This window comes from Pungitius pungitius, chromosome 17 (assembly GCF_949316345.1).
Source record: "Pungitius pungitius chromosome 17, fPunPun2.1, whole genome shotgun sequence".
NCBI classification, from domain to species: Eukaryota; Metazoa; Chordata; class Actinopteri; order Perciformes; family Gasterosteidae; genus Pungitius; species Pungitius pungitius.
The window spans coordinates 189,503-209,763 of record NC_084916.1 but is presented as its reverse complement, the minus strand read 5'-3'; the positions used below and the strand labels follow the sequence as shown (position 1 = coordinate 209,763).

Sequence of the window (20,261 nt, the reverse complement as noted above, 5' to 3'; positions counted from 1 at the left end):
CTTTACATTGCGCTGAATATTGCCTCCAAATAGTCATACAACATTGATAGTGTTTAAATGCCAAATAAGATATTAACTGATTTTTTCATTGGCACCGCTTACAGGCATTTAATGCGGCAGCTCTAATACAAAGAGATATGAGAGAAGGGTTGACTCCTTGATCATATTTTACTCTTTTTGATTATGGTGTTTATCATGTGAGTGTGAAAGTAAGAGTAGTTTTGTATTAACATTTGTTTTTTGCTCTTTTAAGATTTATACAATTTTATTTAAGTCAAGATTATTAACTATGAAAAGAAAGAAAAATTCAAATTAAATCCCTCAAGAGCAGCTGTTGACACAGGATAGGAGATTTATTTTCATTCAAATATTGTGCCCTGATTAAAGTGAAATAGCTTTTTTCAATCTAGATTGCTAGTCTTAGTTTCACTCTAATTAAGCAAACATGCAAATTGTGTTTTTGGCCTTTGGTAATGTCAGGTAGTTAACTCGGCTGATAAACAATGTTGAGGGGTAAATGACTGCATCTTGCACAATTGCGACGGCATGATGTGACAAACTCCGTCCAGAAATGGCAAAGTACTGCGGTAGTTCCAGCTAAACTACATGTCCTTAGGACCACGTTTCGCCTTGTGACCCTCACACGGACTCCAGCGTGATACCGATAACTGAGCTCTGCGTATCGCTGTGACCCTTTTGCACACAGCAGACTGCCTAAAAGACGTTCCACGTCGCATGAATGCGAGTAGCGACAGAGAACAAGCATGCTACAAAGACTTAGCCTGTAAAACCATAACATGCCAAAAATAGGTCCATTCAGAATATCGCCAAAAGTCGATCTGCTCGTGCTCCTCTGGCACAACAGCCAGTGCTCTCAATCCATCGCAGCATCCTCCCGATGGGATTTGCCAACCCTGTGAAAATGTGCCAGTGACCCAGTGTCCTAGCTTTCACTTCAAGGCCTGGTAAGATCTCCCAGGACAGTGATTAACAGCATCTCCATTGTTACTCAAGTCTGCCGGTGCAAGGACATTGGAGAGAGGTAATTAGGGCTGCAACAACGAATCGATGAAATCGATTAAAATCGATTATTAAAAGCGTTGGCAACGAATTTCATTATCGATTCGTTGTGTCGCGCGACTATTATCTTTGAGTATTAAAAGAAAGTTGCGCGCGCCGCGCAGAGCTGAGAAAAAAAAAGTTGAGCGCTCGCGCAGCAGAACATCGGAGAGACCCGTACTACTGTTCTGAAACATGCGGAGGAAGAGAAGCCAATGCGATCTAAATATTTCACACTGAAATGGGGGGTGCGGGTGCTAGCGGGCAACGGGGGGGGGGGGGGGGGGGGGGGTGCTGCGGTTTTCTTTGCAGCGCCAGTAGTTTTACGTTCTAATCGCCGCGCTCGACTTCAAGGTGTAACCTTTATTATTGAAACAGCGCGCCCAGTGACGGGTGGTGCAGCAATATTGATGTCCGGGTGGAAATCAGGAGAAAGGTCGGTCCGGGATATTTTCGGGAGGGGCTTTGAAATTCGGGAGGGTTGACATGTCTGATTGTAAGATATGCAAAAGCGACATGGCCTGGCACGGGAGCACCACGGCAATGATTTATGATTTTGTGCCTAATATTTAATTTGGCGGCTGTAAAGTATACATCATGCGATGTGTGTATGTTTTTTGTGTTAGTCCATTTTATTTGCTTACTTAGGGATGTTCAAGGAGCAATCTGTTAGTGCAAAAGATATTTAGGAAGTGCACAGTCAGTTCTATTTTTCAATAAAGGGTTGGAAATTAATGTTTTTACATTTTTTATTTTTTTATCCGATTCATTATTCGATTATTAAAATAATCGTTAGTTGCAGCTCTAGAGGTAATTATAGACAAAGCGCATGCAAAGTGAGGAGACAAATAGTTCCATTAGGAACACAGGTTTGTTTATATGGTCATCAGTCTACTGCAATGTCACCCAACATGTTACTAATAATAATACAATTGTACAACAAAACCAACGGGAGGCTGATGTTAAGCAAACACATGTTAAATGAAGTAACACAACCCCGGCGTGGGTGAATCATGTGTTAGCGAGACCTCTTTCTACTGCTAGTTCCACTAGTTAGTAATCACTGCTTACTTGGCAGTTAAAGGAGGAAAGGGAGGCGACGTTAAAGGCAAGAGGCTGCTTGAGGAATAATGGGCTCGATGGCAGGAAGCAGAGGGTGGGATCAGGATTAGAAGGCTGTGCAGCATGGGATGTGTGTGTAATAGTTCTTTGCTTTAAATGAACAAATCACTGGCATAAAGCAAAAAAAATGCATTCCATTCTCTTAAATACAATTGCGTCATATAAACTACAAACTAATACTACTTGAGAAATAACTTAATTACCACTCACTCTCCACAGCACTCTAATTATGGCCTCTACAAAAGAGCATCAGTAATGCGCGTTTAAGTAATGAGAGTTTATCTAATTAGGCCTTTGCACAAAGGCACGGACATGCACGCACACACACACACAGTTGAGAGAGCTGTCATTCAGTAATTAGTGGTGGTGATGAAACCCTCTATTAGCGTTTCATTTACACACCATCACAGGGCACAGCCCGCTGACCTGTGTGCTCGCAGACAGCTACGCCACAGACCGATCCTCATGACACAACTGTGGCACGGCACAGTGTGACGCATCGGCTGGCTCGCCATTTTACTTCCACGTTCAGTTAAAAGCCGGTGCAGTATTTGACCATTATCTACTCCTGCCTTATATCTCCATCTGGGGTGTTAATAAGTGGGAAGGCGTGGCCCAACTGCTGAGTCTAATAGGGATTGTCACACAGTCTAACCAGGTGTGAACATATATATTACATGCCCCAGGGAACATAATAAAGGTGTTTGCTCTTATTATCACAGAGCTAATGATGCATCCAGCACCAAGTAGTTCAGCTCTTTACTTTAAACCTCAACAGATGTGCCTCACTTGGTCTGGACCCCAGTGGTGTGTTTGAACTTGTGTGATATTAGAAACAAGACTCCCCACTGTGCATGCAGGGTTTATGACAGATGGGAACCCTTTATTTTATCTATTTAAAAATAGAAAAAAAGGTTCCTCATCTGTTGGGGAGGGAAACCAGAGGCTGAAGGTAATTTAAATATATCCTCAAGAGTTTTGCCAAGGTGGGTTTGTTTGCCTTCACCCTGATAATTCTACTGCTGTTGCCATGTCTCCAAACTAGATAATGAACTCCCAGACTAAAGCTTTCTCACATATGGCCAAAAATATCAGGCATCAATAGACATTGTTCCTGACTTAAGTCATTGGAGTTATCATGTCTTTAACACCCACAATAGATGCCAATGCTCGTTGTGTGTTTGTCACACTATTAACATGTGTGTATACAACGTCTTCTTTGTTGCAATGCAGTGTTTACCATAGGTGTGAAACTTCAGAGTCTGGGTCGAAGTCGGGTCCAGTGGGCCTTTTTTAGAGGAGTGGGGGGTGCTTTCAGGGTTGGGGGACACCCCCTGTTAGAATGGTGAAACACTAATGAATTAAGGTCTGGTAGGTAAGGAATTAGTTTTTCTTATATTTGGGTCAAAATAAGTGTTTATTTATCCATTTTCAACAAAAGCAGCTAAAAGAAGGGTTGGGGAGGAACGCATATTCCTTTTTGCTTCCTCAAGGTGTTGTGCGGACTGCAAGCCAAGACTGGTATAAACACTGGAAAATATTGATGCTAAGGGCTTAATTATAATAATCAAATGACATTTCCAAATGGAAACATGTGACTAAACAGTGCAGCATCTGTCAGAGGCGACAGAGAGGAGCACAGGTCATCGTTGCATGTGAACGCATCGTCTCAGAGATGGCCTGAAAGATACTGTGAAATACTTTGATAAGTCATTATTATCTGAAAAAGACAAAACATTTGTGTATATAGTAGTATCTTCTTTAAAGTAAAACTATACTAACACAGGCAGTAGTTTAAAGCGAAATGTATGAGTGTTTATTACATATAAATAAATCCTTCCCACATGCAAGTAAATACAATGGTATGAGCTAATGTTTCTAATTCTGAATTTAGTCTACTCTCAATTGGCTCAAAGTCGAGGAAGACAATGTTTTGGTAGGTAATTTAAAAAGAACAAGCAGTTTGTTGACATGAAATAAGCAGGCTCCATTACTTTTTCTCTATTGTGCAAAACCTGCTGCTATCGTTTTTATTCTTTATAGAAATGACAGGAGGCCTTTTGGGGATTTTGTATTTGGGCAGATAATAAAATAAGCATTGGAGGCAATCATTTCGTTCATTTGTAAAAACCTTAAAATAACAACATTATACCCATATAATCATAAGAAACAACCAAAAAATAGTCATGCAGAAATATGAGAAACATAAAGACCTGAATAGAGCTTGAATTTTCTGTAACTGTATTTGCACACTAAAAGTTGCTCACCTGAATAAAATAAATGCTTCCTCATATTCATTGTTGAAGACAACGTTAATTTCACATGTTATTTCCGAGTTGGATAAGTTCAATCAATATTTGTGAACATGAGCTGCTGTCTTTAATAGCCAGAGGCCCTCTGTTTGTGTACCTGATCATTACACAAGACTCGTCAAATATTAAGAGGATCAGTTGAGTTGTTCTGCATCGAGTTTACAAGGTCACTACGAGAACACAAGAGTTTGGAGGTAATAGTACTTCAACATGCACCAACTACAGTACCAGTCAAAAGTTTGGACACATTTATTTTCTCATTCAATGAGAAAGTGTGTCCAAACTTTTGACTGGTACTGTACCTTTTGAGATGCAGAATGATCACAAAAAATGCCACACACTATCTGACACTATTTAACAAATCTGACATTTCCGTAAAAAAATAGTAATTGTAAAAACTCCAAATTTTGTTTCTGTACCTCCCCCACAAACAATACCCCATTGAACATGTTGTCCATAACAGATTCATGAGTTTAAGAGCCACGTATGGTGCTATGGCCAGAAATGAGAACATGAAACATATTTTCTGGCAACATATAAAACTCTCCTATAAAAATTGCACGCAGAGAAGGCCGGGATTGACTACTGTTAAACTAGCACATTTGGCAGTTCTGTCTTCCTTGACCTTTCCTTTGCTGCCAAGTCATCACAAACTGAGCGAGTGAACAGTTCCCAGCCTTGACACAGTCAGACACACAAACCGGCAGCAACACACATACGCAGCCCCCACGACACACAGCAAACATCCGCAGGCTGCACAGTTCATTAAAAAGTCAAAATGCAACGGGCTGAAATTCTTTTAATCACAGCGAAGGACTTTCCAGATGGCCTCCTGACGCGGTGTGCTCGTGCCTTGGTTACTGAGCCACATCTCTGGCCAACAAACGAGCTGCACGGCCAACAAATGCTTCTTTAGGAACCAACTAAATGCGTGACAACACAGTAGTGTTTCATTTATTTCCTTTGGATTTATAGGAATAAAAAAAAAGCATCCAAGCACTTCTTGCAAGTATTTCTTGCATTATATTTACAATGTCAACGCTGTAGAGTCGCCACACAAACCACAAAGTAACAACCAACAAAAATCCCAAAGGCGCCTCTCTTTTCGGCTACAGAGACCTTTAGCAACTATAAACACAAAAAGCTTGTTTACAAGCCATTGTCCGGGCTGGAGATCAACTGGATCGGATGTTGACATCGAGGCGGGACCGGTGTCACGACTGGTGAGTCCAATGAGCCCCTGAGGTGACCTGTGTCGGGGGGGGGGCCTAGGAGCGTTCTGTGATCCCGCCAAAGCAGCGTGTCACCAGCGACGCGTCTTACTGCTGAGCTACACACACCCGGGCGAGCACTGATCCCCTTAAACTGACCCAGCGGGCCCGGCAAACTAAGGCAAGCTTACAGCGGGGCTGTTTTCGGGCAGAAATCGGGCCCGTTTGTACAGGGCCACGGGTAGAGACGGCCGGGGGCCCATGCCCTCGCTCTCCATTACAGAGAATGCAGTGAGGAGCCCACTTTCCCACTCTGCAGCAGAGAGCAACCTTTAGCTCACCACACCTCCCAGAAACAGATGGGGGATAAATGTGTTGTGACAGCAGTTGATAAGGTCCCTGTGATCTTCTGCTAGTATTCAAAGAGTGTGTGTGTGTGTGTGTGTGTGTGTGTGTGTGGCCATGTGTCTTGTGCACAGAGGAGTAAAATGCCCTGATGAGATGAATAGAGCCGCTAAAAGAAGTTCGGTCTTTACACATGACTACATGATACACATTTGACATGCTTGATCATCCCCTCTTTTGTAAAACAGATTAAAAAAGGAGCCTGAAATAGTCAGCAGGAACACAAATAAAGTCTAAAATAGCCGGAGCCAGTCGTGAAACAGCAGAGCAGCATTTCCTGCCGTCTATACTGTTCTTCTGTTGTTTTCTAAGAGAGAGCGATCCAGCCCAATGTTCCACCCATGATATAACTGTAGGGAAATCACTGATATCACCATCCATTCAAGCTATTGTGCTTTGTAATTTGTTCACTTTCTCCCTAATGATCATCCGTCCCTGTTACACGAATCATGGACCGAGACCGACCGTCACCAAACCAGGAGCTGGCCCAACTACCTCCTGAACCTCCACACATCTGGACCCTCAAGTGACCACGCATTGACCTCAGCTGATCGGAGTGTAGAACATTATTTAGAACCCGTTAGTCATATGTTGTAGTTTCTAAACTCAGCTATGGCGGCACAGTGGCAGTCAGCGGGGTGCTGATGTATGCTGCATCACCTCAACTGGATATTAACAGGATATTTCCTTTGTGACCCTGCAGTGCTTTATTACAATTTTCCCAAATTAGCACTCAGCAGAGGTCTCACCAAGCTGGCTGTTACATTTTAGAGTTAATGTCCGGTGAAGCTTTGTCCTCCCTGCTCCCATTGTGTCTATGAAATGCAGTACGAGTAGGTTTCTGACACAGAGGAGTATATAGGCCTTTTATTTTTACACTGCAAACATTTGGACTCATCACAGTATTATCACAGCATATTACGCGGTACAATTCAGACAGAGGTTTTGAGAAATGTATCAGCTTCAAAAACAAAGCGCTGCCAATAAAGCTGAGGACAGCGTTATGGTGAAGTGATTATACACATAGTTAGAAACTATATGCCAGCAGCTCTCGAGTCACACGCCGCCTCCCTGCAGGGCGACCGTTTCCAGCAGCGTTTTCCGTGAATTAGGCTGCTGCATTGGAGTGAACGTTGTCAGAGGATTAAGACATCACAGCTGACTCAAAGTATTGTGCCATTTTGACTTTCCTGACACAGCTGAGCAGAGAAGCCACTCATTTCATCAACAGAACTGAGAGGTAAGGACTTTTCTTTAAGGTCCGTACTACCGTGAGTCCTTTGAACTGCCATGCTGGATGCTCCACAAAAGGAATTTATCTGGTTCAATTTGTTGCAGTAAAAATCAGGCTGACTTTTGCATCCATAAATGTAAAGAATTGGACGAGGTGCCAGTTCTCAATTTGTCCGCTGTTGGCTGTTTCCATTATTGGGCATACTAGAATATCAATAAACCTGTGCTTTAGCAGATCTGCAGAGGCTTATGGGGCGCTTTCCAGGACTGTTCCCTCCAAAACCCATCAGCTTCACTACCCGCTCATATCCGGGGGAGGGGGTGTGGGATCGATGGCATGCCGGGATGCTATTAGAGCCCAGGCGGCGAGGCGGGCGAGTAGCTACGACTTCAAAAGCAAAGTGTGGGAGGAGAAATAACACAGGGTAATTATCTGGGCCCCGCTAGCCACCACTGAGGTAATCTGTAGTGTGGAGGACGTGGAGGAAGAGGGGGGTGTTCAGTATGTCTGTCCATATTTAACTCAACTCACTACACTCTGCTCTCTCCAATCAACGCTGACGGAGAACAGAAAAACTTTCCCCGGCTCACGTTATTCTATAACTTTGAATTTTTGCATCTTTATTGAGATCCATGTGCAAGCTACAGCAAAAAAAGGGGGGAAAAAAGAGTGTTTACAGGCAACATAGCTTTAAAGAAAGCCGGTCAGAGTGAATCACATCCCGACGTGTCACTCTGCTGATGAGGCCAAATTGCAAGGTGAGAAGCCATCTGCTTTTCCAGCAAACTTAAAAGTCATGATGAATGAGAAGCAATTAGGCAAATGCTTCAGGAGCATCTGGACAACAAGTCATCGCAAAGTCAAGAGAAGTTTCACTTCCCCGACTTGCACAAGTTGATTTTACCAGTTAAAGATGGAATTCACTCCAATCCTGACTAAATGGCATCGGCACGGATTTTAATTTTCTGATCGCTCATTTGGAAGCGCACACAAAGTCTTCAGTCGCAGCAATTTAATATAATTTGCTTCCTCTAATCATGAATGACTCTCATTTGTGTAATCAAATAACAGCAATAATCACTGCTAGGACTATTCCCCTCCACGCCTAAAAGCTCCATCCCCAATGACTCATTCCTAATGGAAAGAAAACACACATTACCCCAGCTAGGGAGGGATCGCTCTGTTTAACATACATATGAGATGAAAAAGGAAAGAAAGAAAACTGCACGGAAAAACACACACACACACACACTAAAATGAAGAACAATGGTAGAAACTGCAGGATCAGCAAGCTAACTGTGTAGCGCGGCCATGAGGCTTGGTGCTTGCAGACTTCTTTCTGCTCTCAGAGCAGTTAGCGGGTTAAAGGTCAGCGGGCTGTTCTGACACCAATTAGTTCAATGTATTTCAGATCAGCAGTGTAGCGCATCATCAGTGGTGGTCAGCTGATGCTCTGAGATTTCAACAAAGCTAATTGCGGAATAATGAGCACAAACCGATGCGATCACGGCGAGGGATCCTGAGAGAAATAATCCCTCCGGGGCTGGGGGGGGGTGTTGAGAGGTCAGGTACTAACCCTCAGCTGGTGTCGCGGATAAAAACCGGGGTCAGGGCACAGCGAAAGGGGGCGGTCGATTTTGGTGCCGGTTTAAGTGAATTGTCGGCTTTTACCACCTTCTGCTTGCCTTAAAAAGCTTAGGGGATCAAACCCAACATGGTTTGTCCGGATCCGAGGCCTCAGTGCGTTACTCTGTGACTGTGTGCTGGACCTTGTTTTGGATCACAGCACATGCAGAGTGCTCAGCGCAGATATAGAATTGTCCCGAATGTCGTGTTTATTAGCTTTTATTCACCAAGTGGAATATAAAAGTAGCCTGTACTGCCTGTACTGACTCAAAAAGACGGAGAATACAAATGTTGGGTTCCAGTTTTCTAGCACGTAATCTTCGGTCACGGATCAACAAATATGATGATAAGATAAGAGTGCAGCCAGGAAGTCATGTGGTGTGATATATTGAATCCTGAGGCACTTTCAGCCCAGACAAAATGTCCATTTGTCATATAAAGAACAATATAACCTTGAGACGCAGCTGCAAAAAAGCATTGCATTTTCTAATTATGAAAGTATTTTGATTCATTTTATGGGTGAAGCAGATTCATCTTCACATTCAGGAAAAACAAAGTAAAAAAGGGGATATCTCACATTTATTATAGATGCTGCTTCAGATTGAATGAAGAATGGCCTCAAAAATGCTAAAATACTAATTCACATGTAAGAGTTTTAGATGTTATCTACGTGCTTCAAAAGCTATTTCCCTTTCCCAGTACGACGACCCTGGCGTGTTATGTCGAGTCTGCTCAAATTGATAGAGCAAGCCACGACAAGCATCCCATTCAGAGCTGCCAGTAGCAGCCAGCCCAGTTATCTGGTGAACGATTTCTATATCTGTTGTTCCCATAGAGCCTCTCCGGCTGATTGACGGAAAGAGGTTCGGGCTCCTGCCAGAGGAGCATGATTGACGTCCTTGAGATGGAGGAGAGCCAGCGAAGGCGCAGGGTTGATTTGTTTGAGAATCGGCGCTCACTTCTAAATGCACATGGCGCAGCCGGGGATTGTTGTATTGGTGCACGTGTCTCATTGAACATGAAGACGCATTGGCCACTTTGAAACCCCCAAAGCCCAAAAGTACCAACAGTAATTCCCTCCAAAACATGTCAACCCAAAACTTTTTGCACTCAATAAAGCTTCTTTCTGGATGACCAGTGTGTTGTAAATGTGCTTTTCAGCAGAGAGACACATCTGTGTGAATGAGCAGGACTCGCTCCCTGTGAAAGTGTGGGACACATAGTTACACAGAATAGCTCACCAGACAGGACGGATCTCATCACTCATCACACACGTCTACAGACACACCCAGACTCTCTCACACACACACACACACACACACACACAGCGGCGGCTGCAGATGTGCAGCAGCAGGAGTCTGTGACTTACTTCTTTGACGTCTTTCTGGTTTTCCGGCTGAGCTTCCTTACTTTGGCTGTCAGCAGAAGACCTGCCGCTGGCATCTGTCTGCCTGTGATTAAATTCATTCTGCTGATTGGCCCATGACCGAGGAGAGCTCGAAGGGCCAGGCTCCGGCTGCCGGATGCCACTCTGGACGTCCATCTTCCCCTGCAGTGCCTTGAAAAGGAAGAGCAAGATGGAGGAGGATAAGGCGGGAGAAGAGTGGACTGCTCACACAATGGAGGGTATGACTATATAAATGGAGAAGCACTTTGATATGAATCTTTAGCAGAAACCTAAAGGCAAAATGAGAAATCCTAGAAAGGTTCCTTCAGCATGTATGTGCTAACCAGAGATGTTTTACATAAGGGCTCTGCAGAGCCTACTAAAGCCCAGTAGTTAGCAGCATAACGTCTACTTTACAAAAAGGACAACACAGATTTACAAATGTATGTCAATGTAGTAATAACTCAGTGATAGATCAACCATAGCTGTTTAGCTTAGTGTTCCATTATTGAAACAAGGGACAGCAATATTACTATTTTAATACAGGATGACCCCAATCGTGACAGAGAAGAGGGAAATAAACGTTATTCCTACAGCCATATTTGACATGTCAAAGCAGGGAAAGCATGCATGTAATTGACAATAATGCGTTGAATGATATATACCAGTTAGGAAAGCTAGTTCTGGGTACTCATACTGAGCACGCTGGCTGATTGTCATGGCTTACTGGGACACTTTGTGAACTGGACCACTATCAATAAAATGAGTTTGACTTTTGAGTTTCCTGATATAGAGATTCCAAAAATGTATTTCAACCAACCAATCTGTGGTTGTCACTTATTGTACATAAATCTAGCTAGATTAATAATGACAAACATTCCACATATACGTTTTGGGTGCCACACAATGAACCCCTATCGCTTCAGTGCAGCAGACTCTGACCTTTGACCTAATGTCTGGCTTGAAAAGTGCTGATTAAAACACAGTGAGCCAATATCAATAAGCATGCAATATAGGATGTAGACAAACCACTATACTCCAATATCCAGGCCTGTTTGTGTTGAGCAACATGAAAAACATGGGGTCTTTTACAAGCTTTTCATTGCGTTATTTCAGAAGCAAGCGCACAGTGTCTTTAAGTCCCCGATCAATAAAGCAGAGACGAACAAAGCAAAGGGAGGTCACCGCGTCACAGACGAGCGGCCCGCTGGTGTTTAGCATTGAGCCGCTTTACTGTGCGCCATCAATCAGGGCAGAGGTCACCCGAACGGCGAGCTGCCTCATACATACGTATATGTATGTGTGTACGTATGTATGTATATGTGTGTGTATATATATATATATTTCAGGCTCAGGCACCTGAGTGAACGCACCTGTCGGCAGATGCTAATTACCCCCCGTGACGTACGCGCTGTGGTGGAGGACCACGGTGACCCGCTAATGGAGACTAAACAAGTCCCAACTCTGACTGATAGGACACGTGTTTATTGTCGTGTGTCCTGTTCATCTGTAGTAGGACTAGTTAGGTCACAACTAAATGCTGCATAACGCTTTCTCCGTTGGCTCATTCCGGAGTTGCCGCCACATTTCCCCCCAGACGCCAATGGACATTTCAACCTTGCGCTGTGGTCCGCGTCACGAGGACGTTTGGCGGCGTCACAACAAAATAAACGAGTCTCAAAGGAAATGGCGAAATAATACCTCTGTCCCCTCTCGGCTCCTCGTTATGTCAGAAGCATGTCAAAGAGGAGGATGCGTGAGAGGCTCTCTGTCGTTGCACCGGCGCGGAAAGACAGGCGGCCGGTTCATTTAGTTGCGATAAGTTATTCCGTGACGAATAAGACACGTGACTCCCCGCTGAGGAGGGGGGGCGTGTCTCTCTCTCTCTCCTCCACCCCTCCAAAAAACCCTCCTCCTCCTGGATGCACCGTGCCCTCTCGTGTCACAAATGGTGCCCTAGGGAGCTCCTCGAAAGATCCCGTATCCTAAAAAAACATATTATTGATTTTAAAGAAAAGAAAAGAAAGAAAAGACCCACCTCAAACTGCACGAGGAAACAATGTAAGATGAAAAGTAGATTCCCAACTTTAAGCATTAAACCAACAAGGAGCTCAACACGAGGGATTCACACTAGCTCATAGATAACACAAAGACAAACACAGATAAGATAAACACCTTGATGGAGACTTCATATTTAGCCTGCCCTAGTTTATTACTTTATTATTTATTTGATTTGTCCCCTTTTCCCCCTCCTAGGAATTCACAATTCATAGTACAAACAAAGCATGTTATGTGTGTGATAGTAAAATATATTTTGTTTATTTTAAAGTAAAAGTATTTTACTGTCACCATTGTTTTGCAACAGGACTTTATACATATATATAGTTTACGTTGATATATATAGACATACCCAAGCACAGGAAGACCCATGCAGACGGCATATCATTAGTATTTCCTGCTGTACTTGAAAGCAGCAGAAGCTTTATTTCAATTCATTTTATTTTGTATAGCCCAAAATCGCAAATCACAAATTTGCCTCAGAGGGCTTTACAGTCTACACATGAACAACGTTTACTGGCGTAGGAGGAGCCTGCTGGAGGTGAAGTGAAGTCACAGCTCTAATATGTACCCCATATCCATCAAAACGTTGTTTTACACACTTTCTAATATACAATACTATTGTTTTTTTGGTATTACCTACTGTGGATACTGTCGTGTCGGAGGTTGACTTCACACGCGAAACATTGCTTGGTTTACTTGGTTCTGCACTCAATGTACACATTTGCATGACGAATAACCAATATGAGAACAATGCACAGGGGTGTGCTTACACATGAAGAAATGGATCCCTAATAAACACTATATACTCCTCCCTTTTTAGATTAACACTACTCAATTAAACGTGCCAAAATACAACAAAACATTCTGCTTTAGATGTCACCATCATGTCTGTAGGAAAATAGTGATAACTGCTTTGACTAGTTTTCCTTTTATATATATCTTGAGGGCACTGAGGGGGGTTTCAACCCGAACTCAGCAGCCAATTGGAAAGGGATTATTGCAGAGCTGATCGGAAAGTCCCAATGATGGCCACAAGGTGGCAACATAAACTCAATAAACGCTGAGCGGCATGAAACATGTTGAAACTTCCTTTTGGTTTGGTTTGTAAAGATATAGTGATGCTCAACAAACCAAGCTCTTTCAAATGATAACATTAAATGTGTGTTGGGGGGTGTGTGAGCGTGTGTTTGTGTGTGTGTGTGTGTGTTGGGAGCGAGGGAATGGTTAAGCTGTAGTACATGTTTATTCTACAGCGGGCAGTCATTTACTGTCTCCCTGCGCTCGTTGATCACTGCTGAGCTCTGTGTGCAGTGTTTAGCCTAAATGGGGCCTTCCAATCTGCTAAACTGAGTCATAACACGGGGGATGCGGCATCACATGGGCCAATAGTGCCATCTTAATCACCTCCTTGTCTGCCTCAACTTAGAGGCCATACTGGTGCGCGGTCTCATCCAAGCAGAAGGGTCCCACCCAAACGAACAACTGCTCCGACAGGCGGGCCCTCATCTGTTCCGCCGGAGCCGCCGCCGTTGCCAGGAGAAGGCAGACACGCAGTCGGAGAGAGGCAGGTGGATCGGCAAGGCGCCGCGAGAAAGCAGGAGCCCCGTACTCTCGTACCCACTACTCTCTCTCTGCATCCAGGCGGACATGTGTCCTCCATCCAAAGCCAGCAGGGACAAACAGTCAGGCATGTCAGTGGACCCAGCCGGCACAAGCAGATGTTTTCCGGGTATTGTTGTTCCGCATCTCTGGTAATTGTTTTCCTTCAGGGCCAGCCAGTGGGACGGGATGCCAGGCTTCGCTGTGGCAAGGAGTTACGGGGAGATGGAGAGACAGAGTGGATTATCAATCAGCAAAGGCTTTGGAGGCTGCTATGCACAGACTGTTTTTTTTGTGGTTTGAATTACAGCGAAGGCAAAGGGGGAATTGAGGTTTGACGCAATCATGAGGACAAAGACCATGTTAATGGTGAGCTTGAGCTGTCATTTAGAAGCTGTGTGGAGGTATTTGTCGTCTAGGCCGCACGGCAGTGAGGTGGCATATGGAGCGTTGTAACTCCAATTAGAGTTGTAAGGATCAATTGTTTGTGTAGAGGATTCTTTGGTTCCACACACATGAACAACTGCCGCCGCATTGGTGAAGTCAGTTTTCCCTCACTGACATTCAGCAGTGTACAGAAAACAGATAATTCACTCTAATTGTGTTAGGCACCGGGTGTTATCCTGTGATCCCATGTTGAAAAAGGCCCTCCTAATTAGCACAGAGACCTTATTTTAGGGTCAAATGTTCTGCAGAGCTGGTTCAGAGCAGAGACGGAAAAGACCCACTAGGGGGCACTTTGAGACTTTGCATCAAAGGCATGAGCAACAGAGAGCTTCTGTGCAAAGTAAACTATGATGCTTCAGTTTGGAGATTTTACGAGTTGTCTTTTACGAGTCTTTTTTTGTACTTCCAAATAGAAATTGATGCATTTTTTGGGCAATTTGCATGCAACCATTTCTTCTTCACCATGGCATCTGCTGTCCACCGTAGCAAATGTTAGTGTCCAGAGGTTTTAATTATTTGGGCTTTGTGGATGATTGATTCTATCAGACTTCTCGGCCGCCGCGATGGCCCGATCCATTAACTGTGCTCAGTCTACTCTCAGTGCGAGAACACCCACTTCCCTCAAAGTAGCACCAACTCAGCAGAGGGGTCTCGAGGTATGGGGCCCGCTCTGGTGGCATGCCACACTCCTGGGAAGCCGCAGCCTTCACTAAAAGCCAATGTCAAGATGTTAAGCTTTTTACATGCTGATGCAAGACGCAAGTAATTTGGTCCAACCAATAAATGATTGTAAGTTAAGAGTGCTGTTAAAAGTATGTGGGGAAGGCAGACAGAAAAAGCTTTGGTTGTGTTTTCTGCTGTTCACCCGCAGAACATTGGATGAAAACTGTATTTCATAATCTTTGGTGCCAATAGGTAAAAATAGAAACCAGTCACATCTGCCCTCTGCCTGAGGCCGTGCGGCATCCCATTCACCTGGTGTGTTTGCAGAGGCCTCCTCCTGCAGCCATTTGCCACGGAGACGTCTGACAAACGAAGAGGCGTCTGAGGCCCCCCCCCCTCCCCCCCCTCCGTGGCTACGGGAGTCACACGGCAGCTTTGTGTAGGCTAACAGGACGGGGAACAACAGTCCAGCATGATTACAGAGTTGCACCTTTGGCCTTCCATGCTACTCACACGCTCATGATGGAGGCGTGGCAGCATCTGTGGGATACACCTGTTTGAGATGAGACGGATTAATAGAGAGAGAGAGAAAGAGGGGCTGGAATACCCAAACAAAAAGGATGCAAGAAGGGAAAATGATGTGGGACAATTTGTTCTTTAAGGATGCAAAATGACATGTTGCACTGGACAAACATCATGGACATGAAATCCTTGGATCTGGATTATGATCATAGTGTTGGTTTGTGCGCGCGCATGCCTGCTCCTCGCCGCTGAATCATACCTGTCAAAGTCAGCGATGACTCAGACCCCGCCCACTATCAGCATGATCGGCAGCTCAGGCAAAGTTCAAACACCACAGCTCCGGATCGTCACCAAAATACAGCTGCTGCCGAGTGAGAGAGAATAAACGCCCCTGAGTCACACAACAGGACCTTGAAAAAACTTCCCATGTTTTGTCACCGTTGCTTGCTGTTCCTCGGAGGAGAGAATACAGTTCTCTTGGAATAACTACATATTCTGATGGTAAAATTAGGATTACAAATGTTTTTTTAGAATTTGACTAAATTATAAAAAATAATGCAATAATAAAAATGATTATAAAAACGGGTTTATAATTAGTACAATTCTGCCTGTTGTTTCTATGTTTTTACATTTGCTTCGTCCACATTCAGGACAAAAGCTCAACGTGTTCCAAGAGTGGTGCTGTTACTAAAACTAGCAAGAGGACAAAAGAACTGCGCCTGCTGATATACCATGTGTCAACCTCCGTGTGTGCGCGTGTGTGTGGGTGTGTGCATTATTTTCGTGTGTGTATGTGTTAGTGTGTGTGTGTGTGTGTGCATTATATCCATGTGTGTGTGTGTGTTAGTGCGCATGTGTGTGTTTGTGTAGGTGCCTACGTGAGCAAGAACATGCATACATTTGTGTCAACCACAAATGTTGAAGAGGTGGTGATTTATATTCTCTTTTTTTTCTTTCACGGGTGTGAACTGTAAAATAATTACAAGCCAATTCGTTTTTTTAAATGCTACATCCACTATATATATTTATTCATTGACTTCAGTTATACAATATATTTATTTTATTTTTTTGGATTCTGACCAACTTTCAGCTGCAGTTTGAACGGACTTCCACGATTTAATTTAATTCAATTCATTTTATTTTGTAGAGCCCAAAATCGCAAATTACAAATTAGCCTCAGAGGCCTTTCCAGTCTGTACACATGCAACGTCCTCTGTCCCCACACCCTCACATCGGCACAATTCAGTCATCCTCACTTGATTTTTAACACGGTTTCGTATTTTTATAGCGCACCCCACCCATCCATTCTATTACTCCATCCACCCATCCATCCATCCATCCATCGATCACCCTATCCAGCCATCGACCCACCCACCCATCCATCGGTACACCCATCTACCAATTACTCCATCCACACATCCACCACCCCATCCACCCAACACTGCATCCAGCCATTCACCCATCCATCACCCCATCCACCCATCCTTCATCACTCCATCCACCCATCCGTCCATCCAGCCGACCGACCGTGTACAACTGCGCAAGTGTTACTTGGTGCGTGTTGATGTTTCCAAGCTGGGTTGAATCATTAGGAAGTGATTCTCTCTAACAAGGGCTAAGGAGCTGTCAGGAGACGTTCACAGGCAGGTTTCGCCATGGAGAGTGTGAGGAGTCTTATCGGGGTCTTAGCTGTTTTGCTACGCCTGTTTACGAAGAGCCTGCTTTATTTGGAGTGAATGCCTTGTAGCAAGGTCTCTGCTGTTTCTGTGCGTTGATTAAAAGTGTTTTCACGATTACCCGTAGTGAGTCTATTCCAGCCTAACAGGGTTACTAGCAGTTTTAATGATGGGGAATAGTGAAAGGGGGTTCTCTCTCTCTCTCTGCTTGGTGTGAGTGTGACGGGGAACTTTGCCTCTGTGAGGGTTACATTTCACTTTGCACTTTTTTGTTTTGTTTGTTTTTTGGTTGACGTGACGATTTTTTTAATTTGCTGTTACAAATCAACATTAATGATACACCCCCCCCCCCCCCCCCACCCTCTTTGTCTACTAAAACGTCCGCTCTGTTAAATGTGTACAAAATGTTTTTAAACTGTAAGTCATAAATCTGTATTTTGGTCTCGCATGCTCTGCATCCCCCTTCCTCATCCTCAGGCGCATTCGCTCTCACGCGCGTTCATGTGGCTTCTTTCGTTACGCTCCTGTCGTTGGCTGTGGTCAGCGTTCGCATTCGCTGGTGTGACTGAATTTCTCACAGCTTCTCGTGAGCGTGTTTTTTTTTCCGAAAGTCCTATTTAACATTTGGTGCAACTATAATCGGCACTAAGCCATTACGCTCATGCAGACGTGTCTGTGCAGTCACACATTCGGCCCTTCAAAAGTGTTGTGCCATCTCTCTTTTTTAATATCTGTCGGTCCAAGTGGCGACTAAAGTAAATGTTGTAATTTGGTTGAAAAGGATTCTGTTTGGAGGCAGGCAGTGGACAGTCAAAGTTTCATTTGCTCACACACACAATAAGTCAACAATTTGACTTATCAGATCAGATATTAGATAATGGATAGTAGATTTTTCTATTAGTATAAGTATTAGACAAATAAGAATCAAAGCTTTGAATATTAGCCTACACAGGGAACGTTGTAATGTAACAAATTCCTCTAAAGAGTCTACTTTAGTTAAATGCACGCTTGGTAATAATAAGAAGTGTGCTTTGGCACCATTGAGGTTCCTCTTCTCAACAACCTACCAATTGTACTCTCACTTCCCTTTGGCTTTCCTTATACAGAACACCCTGTTGTCTTAAATTTAAACATTTGTTCGGGCCTGAGCTTCAACTATTTTTGTATGTTGGAGGACGTGTGGCGCTCTGCCCCTTGTTACGTGCTTCTGTTATCAAATCAAACAATTAGATCTGCAGCCCTGCAGCAGAAAATCATATTTTGACACAACGGTGCATCTTTGATTAATACATTGTAACATCTGCCTCCGTGCTTCTCGGATGGGGCCCAATAGATAATAAATGGATGACTTGTGAAGCTATAATGAAGTGACTGCATTGTTATCGACAGGGGAGCCTCGGATGCTTCAGTGCAAAGTAGACCTTCCAACAGAAGCCCTCCGGTGCACAGATTATTACACTGGCCGTTAAAATGAGCTAATGTTCTGCTGCCAGTGAAATTCTCAGAGGGGACAGATGCTGAATTCCCCACTCACAGCTGCAAAACAGAGGTGTAAATTAAAGCCAAAGTAAAAAGAGAAAAAAGGCTGGAAAAGAAAAGACAAACTCAAATCATTGCGCCAGGCTACACTATCGCTGTGATTAAAATGTGGGATTTCCTCTGTTTCTGGTGGAAAGTGATGTAGGTGTTGGGCTTTTCTTAGTGTGTTATGTGTGACAGATGATGTTAGTGCGGCTAGTGTGCAGTTTTGCCGCAAAAGAACATTTCCACTTAAAAAAAGTCACAGATTTACATCTGTTTGCTTATTTATTTGATCAGTGTTGGCTGTTTTGCTATTATATTGAAAAATTATTTTTGTGTCACAGAAAGCGAGATCCAAAATGTGTGTGTGTGTGTGTGTGTGTGATGGACTCCATGTGGGCTGCATCGGTAGAGGTGAGCAGCATCAATGAGTCCATAGGGTTTGTTGCTGTTGTTAATTTCTTCAGTCGTAAGGTGCCACCTCTCCCCAGTACTTGTTAGCAATGACAGGAGATGTCTGATTTGACAGGTGTAAATTTCACACACGCACAATCCAACTCCAATCAGTCCTCCAATTAATTCCAAACGTGTTCTTCTCTCTCGCTCTCTGCCAGCAGAATCAGGGATGGTTGGAGATGCTGCTTTAGCGTTTCATAAAGAACATTATTTTTCTTTTCTGCCAAAGATTTTCATTTTTTTTCCAAGTAACAAAATATCAATACAATCCCCAAATCAAATTTTGAAAAGCCCATCATAATGTGAAAACATAAATTACAAATTCTAGAGGGAAAAAAAATATCGGAGACAATGTGATCATTAAAGGGATAAAAAGGCACTTCTCAAACACTGAGGCATCTTTGGGGTGGGGGTGGGGAATAGGGAGTTTTGGGGGGATAACACAAAAAATATTCCACTTTAAGAATGTGCAAGATCTCATGCAGTTGCCTCTCTCTCACTCTCTCATCCCTCCTCTCTGTTGGCGCTAAATCACACGTTAGTACAGCCAGTGGATGTGTTGACAGTTTTACAAACAGAAATGTAAAACGCCATACTCAAGGGGGTCTAAGAGATAAAGGGGGGAGGGAGGGGGAGCCGAACGGGGCAGGAAGCAGAACAAACATTGCCCACAGAAGCATTAAATACCACGTCGAAACACCTCGGCACCTCGAAACACCTTTTTTTTTAATTACATAGGGTTTGCCACTCTGTCAGCCATAGCCACGAGTGGTGTCTGCGCACAGAGAGGAAGCTTCCCCATACTGCTGGGATTTCCTATAGCTCGTTTCCTGCCCAGCAGATGTAAAGCGTGAGAAAGGTATAGAGGCGTGGTTGACACATCAACGCACGATGCCTCTATGCGTACAATGGTAGCTCTCTATTAAAAGCGAAAATGAACCGTCCAATTGTATCCCGTCA

General features: G+C 43.8%; 1 protein-coding gene across 3 annotated transcripts in view; it reads right to left on the bottom strand.

The window, feature by feature from the left end:
• The window catches only part of rbms3 (RNA binding motif, single stranded interacting protein), a 206,999-nt gene extending 194,840 nt beyond the window's left edge, over positions 1-12,159 (bottom strand). For all 3 annotated transcript variants that reach the window (XM_037473624.2, XM_062558354.1, XM_062558353.1), the window contains exons 1-2: positions 12,058-12,159; positions 10,339-10,527 (exon numbers count right to left, since the gene is read on the bottom strand). In XM_037473624.2, coding sequence (XP_037329521.2) covers positions 10,339-10,512 — 174 coding nt within the window. In that variant the 5' untranslated portion in view covers positions 10,513-10,527; positions 12,058-12,159. The remainder of the gene's footprint in view (positions 1-10,338; positions 10,528-12,057) is intronic.
• Positions 12,160-20,261: the final 8,102 nt, after the last annotated feature.